A 12,437-nucleotide genomic window follows, 5' to 3' on the forward strand; every position below is an offset into this window, starting at 1 on the left:
AGGCGCTGAAGAGGTTAACAAAGAGAATGGAAAGCAAACTGACAATAGGGTAAAGAAAAGGGGAAATGAGGTTTAAAAAAAATGAACAATCCCAGGACACAATAGACCCAGAAGCGCAGACATGTGCATTCCCTATAATACTGAAGCAAGTGAACTACGGAGCTGCAGCAACCCAGATACAGAAGAAGAGAAGCACTGAAAGAGGGGGTGAAAGAAAGTCAGAAAGAAAAAGAAAGGGACAGTGGCCTCAGCTACTAAGACAACCATGTGCATCTAGAGGGAAGGGACCCTTAAAGATGCAGTATTCCTTTAAAAAAGGTATTATAAAATTGGACAATTAAACACTGAACAAAAATTTAATGGCCACCCTGATTATGTGACCCCATTTTGCTGGGGTCCTCTTTGCTGCCTACCCTTTCTTTTCATGTGGTTGTGCACAGATCTAGAATCCAGGTTCTCTCACATTCCCACCACTGAGGGCCTTCATTTGAACTCTTAGAAGTGGGAGGGAGGTAAGATCACAGTGAATGTGGTCCTCAAAAATTCAGCCTGGTCCTTGAATAAGCAGGACTGTGGGTGATCCTCATGCAGTGCTCTAACCTTCTCCTCCTGTTGTCTGAAAAATACCACCTTTGAGAGGGAACACAAAATGCCTATGTGGATTTAAGGAATTCCCACAGAAGATACAGAAGTGTAATTTCTTCTGCTCCTAACACAGTTGTAGCAGCTGCCAGAGAAGGACAGAGGAACAAGGAATGGTGCTCAGAACATCTGCTGAAAGACTCCTCTCCTGTCACAGATAAAATTTCTGCATTCTTTTACTGGACCTGATTCCTGATTACTATGAAAAAACTCATCTTTGGAGTAACCTTAGACTAACTTTTAATGCAAGAAGTGACACATGTTCAAGAACAAAACTTACACATAGGGAGTATCAGAGAAAGGAACAGGAATTTCCATGTCTGTGCTAACAATCCAGGAAGGCCCAGCCACTAAAGGCTGTATAACCACTACCTCTTCATGGCTGTGGAACTACAAGGTTGCTAACAACTTAGGTCTAATCCAATGCTTGTTGGTATTTTGGCATTTTAGAGAGGGTGCTTTACAGACCACATGAGGCACAAACTCTCCTGCAGATGCACGATGTTCCTCACTGTAGCAGGTTCAGGACTTGAAACACTGACCACAAAAGACTGTCTCAGACTGCAAAAGGCCAAAACAGTGCCTCACACATCCTGCAAATCTCCCAAGGCTTAAAGCCCACCTTTATCTCTATACAGAAATATTTCTATGAAAAGGGGAAATGGAAGTAAGAATGGTTTGTGAAGTCCACTGGTTCCTTTAAGGAAGCCATTGCTTCTCCCTTTTTGAATCATATGCCACACTTGTAACCTTTGGGTAAGCTAAGTGTTTGTCCAAAATGTATAAGGATTACATTTTGATGAAGAGTTATCCTTTGGGATACCAGTTTTCAACACAGAGAAAATTCTCTTCGTCCAAGATCCAAATTTTAGAAACAACATGTACACTAAAAACCTTTATTTTTTTTTGTGTTCATGGACCCACATAAGTCCACTTAAAGTCTGTAAATGTGGTGGCCTACCTGTCTTCCATTGTGCCTCTGTTGACAGTTGGGAGTTACCCTTTCTGTTGTTCTTCAGCATCTGTCACTTGAACTGCTAGATTAGCATCGTCCTCCAAAACCCCTGTTTTCAATCACATTTTCCTCTTGTGTCCTCTGGGTAGTCTTAAAGAGTTTGTCTCTTACCAGAGGTCCTTAATATTTTGTCTGTCAGACTAAATTTCCAAAGTTTCCTACCACTGTTGTCAATCACTCAGTTGTGCTGCTGTTTCTAATGCTCAGAGTGGAACATTCTGGGCTTTCCTAGTGTTTTATATTCCAAGCCTTCCCAAAGAAGTCTTAAGCAAATACATCTTCTACCCTGGGCAGAACTTCTACTCATGGCAGAACTGAACCAGAAATAGCGGTAGGATGAAATTTTAGTGGGGAAATCATTGGTACAGTCCAAGGCTGCATTAGGGATAGCCTCAAATGAATGGTACTGTACAAAAACATACATAGTATGGAGATGTAAATATCCCACCCTCTTCTCTCTAAAGAGGAAAGAGAGAACAGCTCTGTTCCCACACAGAGAAGGTAAGTACTGCATCTTTAAGGTCTCAGCAGTGAGGTAGAGGAGAGGAACATATTGTCAGTGTTTATACCTTTCTTCTTTGTTGAATTTGGGATTGGCTTCAGAGATATCCAGGCTTTTACTGAACATTGTTTTACTATGGCAGGAACAAAGCGAGAAAACACAGTTACTAGTGTGGACATTTTTACAAAAGAGAGTCACCTGTAGCAATGCTGGACACCCAGTCCCCCAACCCGTCCTCCCCTTTTTAAGTAATGCTCTGAAAAACCTTTCTTTTGTTTACAGTCACGGCTTATGCCTACACAGTGCTCAAGTTCATTATCTTCCCCTGACTTCTGAGGTCTAAGATGACTTCCCCCATGCATACTTGCAAACCCTGCTCTCCTTTATTCCATTTAAAACCCAGGTACCATCTACTTTGTCACAGTGTCCAGGGAAAACAGAACACACCTGAAGCATTAATTGCGAAGCATTCATTACTCATGACTCTTCCAGAAGACCTCAACACTAAGCATGCTCTCAGAAAAGGTTATAATCAAACCATAGAGCCTCTTAGAGGAACAGTAATCCATTTTGTATTCTAATTTGTAGGGTCCATTACCACTTAACTCCCAACTCTCTTCCCTATACTCAGTGTATAGAGAAATGCCCTTTCTCATCTTGGGTCTGAATCCCTGCAGCTTAGAAGTGATATTCCCTATGCTTTGCTAAAAGGGCAGCTCTCTGTAATATATTTCACTGGTAATATGCTTCACTGTTTCACAGAACACTGCTTCCTAATGTTAGCTGATCTCTCATGCAAGCTCTCCACTTCAAAAACTAGAAGAAAATGAATAGTTAATGCAGCCCATTTTAGAATGGTTTTTGGACTCTCACAGGAAAGCTGCTGAAAATTTCTGCCATATCCCTGCTGGATTCTAGCTCCCATGGAATTCTTCCTAGTCTGTGTGATTTTAGCACAAGGGACAAATTAGCTGATGTTAAACTAAGCTCAGAACCTACTTCTTTTCTTTTGACATTTCAATGAAATATCAGACAGTCTGAGAGGTAGGGATACCAGAATAGCAGAAGTAATTAAGATATAACTATTGAACCCGGTTTAGTTGACAACTAGCAGGGAAACCCAAGAATTAACAAAACTTAGTCACCAGTTTTAGAGGGGCTAGAGTTTGTGCATACCAACTTTGCCATTCACAAAGATCCATTGGAGAACACCTGGAGAGGTCAGCACAAGCATTTCAAGGAGCCTGTAAGCTCCACAAGCAGCTTTTTTATGTGTTTTCCTTGTTCATTATTCAAAACCAAGTCACTGAAGGATTATGTTTTTCACTTAATACTTTCTCAGCCTGTAGGGCTGGAGGCTGCCAAGTTTTAAATTTCAGTGGAAAGATATGCCCTAAACAAGCCAAGACCAGACACTTGTAGGGCTCTCACATGGGTACCAAAAGCACAGATCATGATACAGATATGTAAACCCAAGGTTGTAACATAAATCCTCGTTATGCAAGCAAACATCTGTTTACTACTGGGAAAGAGGACAGTAGGAATAAATCACAAGACACTTGGTTGTGTTTTGCCCACTGGTTAGAAGTGTATCTTTGCCAGCTCAAGCAAGAAGCAATGGCACTGTGTCTCCAGATGTTTACACAAGTCATCTGTGTCTTAACAAGAGACCTGATTCCATGGTCAATCTTCCTACTTTTATTGTAGGATAAAAGCACTGAATAGTCATCTCTTGACATAAAAAAAAAGTAATTCTTATAAAAGCATCCCCCTTGGGCATCTAAACCCTAGTGCTGTAAATTCTACTGTCAGTGGGTCATTCATGGAATATCATATGCAACTAGCCATTAAAAATCCCCATTCTTGGTGGAAGGCACTTGTCACTTTGTTACTGAGTGTTCTGACAGATGGTGCCCCATCAGCAATGCATCGTCCCCAGACACCCCCCATGCAGTGGGGTTTGTTAATGAAGCTAGTTCGTGTTATAAACGACTGTGCTGCCAGCAACACAAAATGTGCCCTTGTCATCTCTGGATGTGGATGGGATGAATTATGGAAGTACACATGGGATGAATTATGGAAGTACACATGGAGTAAAATAACATCTTCCCTTTTAACCCCTTCGAAAACAAGCACTACCATGCCCATCATCATCAATCATGGTGTTATTACATCCCTTTCTCCACCCTTAATCACACTTTTATGTCCGTTCCTGACTTGTGGTATGCATTGTCCCATATCTCTTTTGTGCCTGCAGGTTTTGCTTCCTCCTTAAGCCAAAGCCCTTCTTTACTGATATGCAGCCTGGATATATCTCTGCTCTGAACTTATCCCTGACTTTTTGACTTCAACTGCTTCCTCGTGTGCAGAATCGAGTGAGACATTTAAAAGCAAAAGAAATACTTCGGATAGCAAGACACAGTTTTGCCTCTTCAGGCTTCTGAACCCAAATTCAAAGTTCAGAGCTGGAAGAAAAGGTTTCAGCTCTCAGAAAATGCTGTGGTCAATTTAATGCCTCCTGATTGCTCCGTTCAGTTGGACACTCCCTGTGAAGGAGCCTTGGGGTGGAGAGAAGTGATTTACCTCTGCCTGGCTCTGGGAGCCTCATGTCCCACGCATCTCCCAGCAGCAGAGTAAACACTGCAGGTGGAACAAGGAGTCAGTGCTGTGCTCATCCTTACTCCTTTGAGGCCTGTTAGGAACACTGAGCACATCCTGTCCTGAACACTTCCTTCATCCACACCTCGCACCAAATCACATATTTGAGTAAGGTTTCCAACCTACAGTATGTCAAGAAGTCTTCATAGCAGTCTCAAGGTCACATATCTAGTCTGAAATAAGTCCTAGCAGATTCTGGAAACCACCACTCTCTCTTCACTGCAGATAGAACTGTAACAATTGCCAGGAAAAGTTTCCAGCAATTCTAGGGGCCTCTGGAATATCAGTGGAATTATTTCATGTTCTTCTCCCAGTCCTCAGTCAGCAAAGGGAGCTTCTGGGCACAGCAGGCTTTTTTTAATTTTTTTTTTTTTTTTTTTTTTTTTTTTTTTTATTTTTAACAGATCTTAAGAGCTGAACAAATAAAAAATGATGCCAAAACTGAAACAGAAGTTACAGTAGCATCATTATCATCATTATTCATATATGGGAAGTGTTCTTTTATATTGATTGATTAATGCAAGTGTGAAACCAAGTGCATGTGCTTCCCTTGGGCTGGTCATAGGGACTGAGGAAGCAACTTCCATGGTTCACATAAGTGAATTTCCACAGTTCATTTACTCTTCCAGAACCTGCCTTGAGGAGACACCATTTTCCTCTGCTGTTTCTCCACAAGACCGACACTTTCTTTGACAGAAAAGAGGCAAATTATACATGTTCTATCGCTTTACAAGCATGTGGTGATTTATGTGCCATTTCAGATGCATGCTGGCTCTGACAGCACATTTTGGAGGCATCTACAAGATGCCTGGACAGAGCTTTTCAGATTCAAGTTGTTTTGATGACATGGAGCATGGTGTTCATTTAACTTCAGGCACCCAAAAACTAGGAACCTAATCCCAGATAGTCGCCTAGATTCCTGTTGTAGGCCCTGGAGAAGAACAAGCAGAAGGTAATTTATCCTGTTTGACAGGACACATGTGTCTGAGACCTCCCAAAGCCCTTATGTGTCCCCATTGCCCAGTCAGCCGGTATTGCAAGCTTAGACTGCATGCTCATGTCCTCAACAATTAAAAAGAGGTGAGATGAGTCTTGCCCAGAGGACATGGTGGCTTCCTGAGGAATAGCTGCAAGCAAACAGAACCATTAAGCCCCTGGCAGGACTTCTGGCCCTGTGTGCACAAGCACTGCTGGCTGCCAGATCATGTTGCAGATGTGACTGGAAGGTGTAATGAGTGCTGGTGCGAACAGAAAAGCCCCACAGCTCCTTTGTATGTGTAACACAAAAGGGGGGAGCAGACCCAGGCAGGCAGGGATCCTGGGTGAAGCATAGACCCTACCTCTGTCCATGCTGTGCCATTTCAATAGCTCTGCGAGCAGGAACTGGGGATCCACCATCTGTCACACTGAGAACCTCCATGGACTTCCTCTCCGGCCGCCGCTTCCCATGCCTGTTCAGCATTGGGGAGTCCACACGCTTCCTGGGGGGATCTGACCAGAAAGAAAACGCTGTCAGCTCAATTCATTTGGGACTTACCTCACACAGGTTGGTTAAATCCTCTCTCAACAATTTCACTCTCACACCCCGCCTACAAAAACAGATCTCTTCATGATGGAGGTGGACATTTGGAGCCTCTCCCTTGTTCCAAATTTGCAAGCATTAAGATGTAGCTTGCAATACACCTGCAGAGAGAAGGAGCCTTGCCACTGCCCTGAAGGCATTATGAGCACTGCAAAATAGAGGTACAACTATACCACAGCTTGCAGAAATTAGCTTGCAAAGCTGACAACAGTAATAACAGGATGATACAAGGTGACAGCATGGGCTATAGCACAAGCTGTTAGGCAGAGCATGAGCCATCTAGGGATCCTGTGTATGTTCTCAGGTTGCTAGAGCTTGCCTTCCACATCCCTGCCAGCCAGATTAAATGTGACACAGAGACAGGAGTACGCTCTAAATTCAGAATAGCATTCTGCTCTGAAAGAATATCCTTTTTTTGCATCTTCAAATTAGATTGCAGGTTTTTCCTGCTGAATTATATTTTTCCTCCTTCAGAAGCATTACAAATTAAACATGCTTGTCTACCTGAGACAAATCTTTCAATGAGAGCCACAACATAAAGCTTTTACTACCATAGTAAATTAAATGCTAGACACGTTTTATTGTGTAACAATTCTATGAGGTATCAAAGTGCTACTTTAGCTTTGCAGAGTGAAAAGTGATGTATAAGAGATATTTAAATATATATAAAAGATATATAAAGATATATAAGAGATATTTAAAGGCAATTAATTCCTAAAGATGTTGACAAACATTTACTGAGGTTCTGAGGAGCACTTAAATTGTTCTGAAAAGAGTCTTTAGATACCAAAATGCATTGCAGAAGGTGACTTGCCAAATCATCCACACCTTCATGGTGAGGCAGGGAACCAAATACAGACCTGCTGAGATGTCTTATAGCTAACACCATACATGGCATCAAAACAGTATAAAGGAGAAAGGCAGAAAAAAATACAGATGGATTTTCTTTCCTTTGGTTGGGCTATTTCAGTTCCCTGCCTCTATTTATAGACATGTTTTTAATTTTAGTGGAGAGTGGCCACTTGTAAAAGAAGGCATCCTTCACCCCTGCTGTTAGAAAAAGCTCACAGTGCCCAGTTCTTAAGGCTTCTTCTTCTGCCAGGATTCCTATGCAAAACCAAAAATACCACACTTGACAGTTCTACCTCTACTGCCTGCTCTTTATTATTCCGCCCTCCTGACACCCAACATGCACTCGTTTCTTCTCTCTTTCTGACATCATGTTTTTTTAGAACAAGATCTCTTTGAGGCAGAGCTTATCCTTGAAACAATGAACATAAGCTAAGATGGTTCAATGCAAATGGATTAGTGATAACAACTGACCCCATTACAGTATAACCCAAGTATTCTTTGTGTTAGCAGTAATAATATTCCTCTTAAAAATTACTTAGATAAAAAGTGCATCTGTATTTCAAACTCTATCCAGCAATAAAAAGATAGTAGAAAATGGTATACGCAATGACCTCCTGATAAGAAAAAAAGGACTGCATAAAGCTGACAGAAAAACAAAGGGAGATAAACCAAACAAAACGTTCATACTGTGTGACTTCAGCTGCATACATGTAAGTGGTCAAAAGTAAGCCGGGACAAGGTTTAGATTGTTCAAACTCCTCTTTCTTCAAGCAAGTTCAAAATATGAGAAAAAAATTCATGCTACAGAACTACTGGTGTTTCAGGAGTGTATCCACACCATAGTAACACACATAACAAGATGTTCAGAGTGTATATATAATACAAAATGGATACAAGTTTTGTAGCAGGTTATCAGACATAAAAAAGGAAAGTAAAATAGTGAAGTTTAAAAGAAAGGAAGAAGGAAAATGAAGAAAGCATCAGATGTCAAAAGAATGGTGATGAATAAGCTCAAACAAGAGAAGTTAAACAATAAAGAGAAAGACAAGAAAAATATTTCACAAACAGATATTTTAAAAGTCAATTTGATCCATGAATGTTCAAAACAGAAATGGAAACTCAGCCATGTGACATTTACAAAAGTGGCATGCCATTTTCCTAAAGCTAGACTTTAAAACACAGCAAAGAAGAAATTTGAAGAGGAACTAGCTAAAAACTTGAATGACAGTCTTTTGTACAGCTATCAGAAAGAGAAAACCTGAGAGGCCATGAGGGAATCAACAGAAAATTGAGGAGGAGCAGGATATTGTTAATAAGCTAAATAATTCTTTTGTATCAGCCCATGCTGCTTAAGATACTGATTTCTAATCTATATTTTAAGTTATCAAAGACATACAATAAGCAAAAAGAGCAGGTGGTGAAACACACCTATTAATTCAGGAACAGCAATTCACAAAAGTTGGATGGAAAATACATCCAAAGCTTGCATTAATGTGGTTGAGCTTCTAATAAAGGTATTTGATGCCTATTTAAAATTGGCTACAATCCTACACTTTACATGGCCAAGAGTATCAAGTATTGTACATACTTTTTAGAAAGGTCTGATTAAGAAATGACAGGGCACTATCACTGTCAAGTCTAAAGATACTAAACAATTAGTTATATACACACCCTTCCTGCCAAAATCACTAAAGCGATGTCATACAAAAGCTGTAGAAGATTTTGCATAAGCCCAGGAATTAAAAATAGGAAAATCTCCAGTATTTGCCCTTCTCTTCTTTGGCTCTCTGGACATGGTGAAAAAATAGCCCAGTGACAGTAGTAAGGATGCATTTTCCTTTTATTTCATATCAGAAAAACAAAGCCATTCCTAAGGATTTTTACATACGAAGATAGAATTACATAGGGTAGTGATCCAATTATAAATCTGCCTTCTCACAGAAGGTGGGAAATAAAGGTTCACCTTCTGAGTTTGGATGAGGCATCTCTTCTATGTCTGTTCTGGCCCAACCTTTTGTTCTCTGGTTTATTAAGAAACTTCACCCCCCAAAATCCTTTTTCTCATGGAGACATTAGTTGATATTCATTCTTTTTATTGAGAAGTTTCTCATTCCCATGTTTTCAAGTAAAGAAAATGGAGCTGCATGTGAAAAATGTTGGAAGTAGCCCTTCCTTGGCCCTTGGAAGAAACTTCATACAGCTGAATCAGACAAAGGGACACCAGAAGAAAGGGCAAGCTGTAGCTGGCCATATTTTTACCTGCATCCATCCTTTCTGAGACTTAATATGCCAACAAAGAGGAAAAAATAAAATACTCTCAATTTTTTTTTTGGCAAGAGCTCAGACAATGCACAACTCTCATGAACATGGTTTCTTCAAGCTGCTATTATTAAACTGATACTTCTCTGCTTTTATTTGTTTGTGCAAGACCATTGCTAATGGCTAATGATGAGATATTCATCAGACACAGGACTGCTCCTAATTAAACCTTGCCCCGTGTTCTCAGAGATACCGCTGGGAACAGAGGACGTGGAAACCCGCTGTGGAAGAAGAAATACAACATACACTCACTGAAAGAATAATGCTCAAATGTGTGGGTGAGGCACAGAGATACAGTCAGTGTTTCCCCATTAGGAAACATTTTCACTCCTTGTGCAAAAAATACAAGAGTAGACCATAATATTTCAGTTCAAACCATGAAAATACTTTGGCATGTGGAAGAGATACACAATGCATTTAGGGCATCGCTACATATTCACTTACATGCTGGGTTTGAAGATTCTAGAGTCACCTTGTTTCTTTTCTTACGACAAAAGCATTTCTAAAACAAGATAATGCTGTCCCTACATGGCAGGATAATCTGTTTGAGTCAAAACCTGATTAGCAGAGTGCTAGATGACAAACTGCACCGAGCAAGGGGCTTTTGACCACAGGACCTGCAGCTGGCACATCTTCATCAGGATCCCTGCTAACATGCTCTCTGTAGCTCCATCCAGGTAGGAGTTTAAAAATTGCTGTGTTAACTAAGAATTTTCATCTCTTCCCCCGTAGAAGAGATTTTCCTGCAAAATATAAGGCCTGGAGCCTGGAACTTGGATAGGTTAATAATTCAAAGAAGCATTAACAAATGCAGTGCAGTATAGCACTGACCAGAAAGCCTGTGAGATTCCAGGCTTTCCAGTGAAAATAAACGGCACTTTGCTTCTAGTCTTCAAAGTGCGGAAATACAATACCTGAAATTCTCCACACATCTATGCAAAATTCTGTTTCAGATCATTGCTAGAAGTGACTAATCCTTTATTAAACTTGTCTGCATGTCAAGAGTCACTTATATAGTTAGCTCCTTGGGGAGCAGTTTTCCTGTTGTCTGGATTAGTGGTGATCAGAAGCACCCTAAAAAACCAGTGAATAAATAGAAATAAAGTGGTATCACAAGAGCTTTGTAAGATATATGATCTTATTGTTAAAATCTTTCTAAGTCTAAAAACATGGGAGTTTGATTTATGTACTATAAAACAGCTAAGTTATATGATTCATTCTTTCAGCAGTGCATGTATTCAGTTACAGAGAAGAGAATGTGTACATATATAACTGCAGAGGGATGCAGCTACACAGCTTCTTAGTAACTGAAGTCCATGAGCAGACTTTCTGCAACACTGCAAGGAGACTTGTAATTAGAAAATTCTGCCACTAAATTATACTGCTAAACCTCATCTGCCTGCATAGAGACAGCCTGTGGGTTCACAGCACATTTTTTAAGATCCCATTCAAGACCTACTTGGATTGTTTCTGCACTGTGAGACAGACATATCTTGAAAGATGAAGCCTTCTAGTTTAAGCCTTCTGCCTGTCCCAGGCTGAGGATTCTCACCAGTGCTGCATATACCATTTCACTGGTAAGGAAACATCAATGCTAGGGTTTGGGTTTAAATCAAAATAAAATCAGAATTTAATAAAAAAAAAAAGTGAAGAGGAACTAGTTCAGACAGGTTCATGGTGACTGAGGTCATATCTGCAGTACCTATTTCATTTCTAGGGGGAAGATCCTCATCTTCGTGACTAGGATACCTCTCCTTCCGGTCAAGCAGAAGAAAATAAATCATTTTTTCTTGATTTTCTCTGAAAAAAAGAAGAAAAAACCACACATTTACATTTGAAAAGGAAAAAAGGTCCACATGTACATAAAACTTTCTCATCAAATAAAATGTCACAGTTATTCTAAATGAGTTGGAAGTGGTCATGTACATGACAGCTAGATACACAATCCACAAAGCTTTTGAGATCCTTGCTGTCTCCAATAAGCAGCTAGTGAAGAAAGAAAATAAGATTCCCATGTCCCACACACAGAACAGAGGCATAGACAGTCAATGTTATGTGCCCCAGGAAGTCCAAACCAAGAGTGGCAGCCAGACAGGTCTCCTGAGCCTCTAAGTGCTCTTTCTGTCCCTCTTAATGCCTCAGGAGATACACCAACTCTAAGGCATAGGTTTGAAATAAATAAAAATTTGGCAACAAATGTATATCCAACACAAACATCAGCAATGATACCTCCCCATGTAGACTGCGCAGCCCATGTTTTAATGAAGTGACCTGGCCTGGCAGCTAGGGAAGAAATAGCACAGTGGCTCCATTGCTGGTCAGGCTATGAGCTTCTGACCCATGGAGTAAGAAAGGCTCAGTGCTTGATCCTAACACCTCACCAGCAAATGAGCAGCCAGAGGGTGAGAAGTTCTTACCAGTAACTCAGAGAGAGAGAGGTCAGTTAAAGTGCTCTGTACCTCTCCCCAGGTTCATAAGCATCCCAGCCCCTGGACACCCAACTGATATGAAGACTGAGCAAGTGCTTACTCTTCTGACAACAAGTCCTGTAAGAGTTTATTTCGGTCACGGAAGCAGCCTAATGAGTGCATGCTGTCTAACACGTCTGGATCAATATCCTCCAAGGAAGGCAGAGAACGAATCTGCACCTTTCGAGGGATTGGTTGTTCTGGTTCTGGCTCATTCTTACCCCCTCTGCAGAGGAAAGAAGATGAGAGAGAGAAAGGGAGAGGGAAAGGAGAGAAAAGTCACAATGAGTCACAAATGAGTCACAAATGAACCCATACTCTGAAATGCAGCCTGCAGCAACAGATGGAAACAACTTGCTAAATTCCCACTGAGAGACCAGAGCTTCCAACCAGACAGAT

The 12,437-nt window shown here is 40.8% G+C and overlaps 1 protein-coding gene across 12 annotated transcripts in view; it reads right to left on the reverse strand.

Moving 5' to 3' along the window:
- The window catches only part of BRSK2 (BR serine/threonine kinase 2), a 303,411-nt gene that overhangs the window by 43,494 nt on the left and 247,480 nt on the right, over positions 1-12,437 (reverse strand). For 8 of the 12 annotated variants that reach the window (XM_053979418.1, XM_053979417.1, XM_053979416.1 and 5 more), the window contains exons 10-13: positions 12,100-12,264; positions 11,273-11,370; positions 6,158-6,308; positions 2,227-2,292 (exon numbers count right to left, since the gene is read on the reverse strand). In XM_053979418.1, coding sequence (XP_053835393.1) covers positions 2,227-2,292; positions 6,158-6,308; positions 11,273-11,370; positions 12,100-12,264 — 480 coding nt within the window. The remainder of the gene's footprint in view (positions 1-2,226; positions 2,293-6,157; positions 6,309-11,272; positions 11,371-12,099; positions 12,265-12,437) is intronic. The other 4 variants (XM_053979419.1, XM_053979422.1, XM_053979420.1 and 1 more) reach the window with 1 other exon arrangement.

This window comes from Vidua macroura, chromosome 6 (genome assembly GCF_024509145.1).
Source record: "Vidua macroura isolate BioBank_ID:100142 chromosome 6, ASM2450914v1, whole genome shotgun sequence".
Lineage (NCBI taxonomy): Eukaryota > Metazoa > Chordata > Aves > Passeriformes > Viduidae > Vidua > Vidua macroura.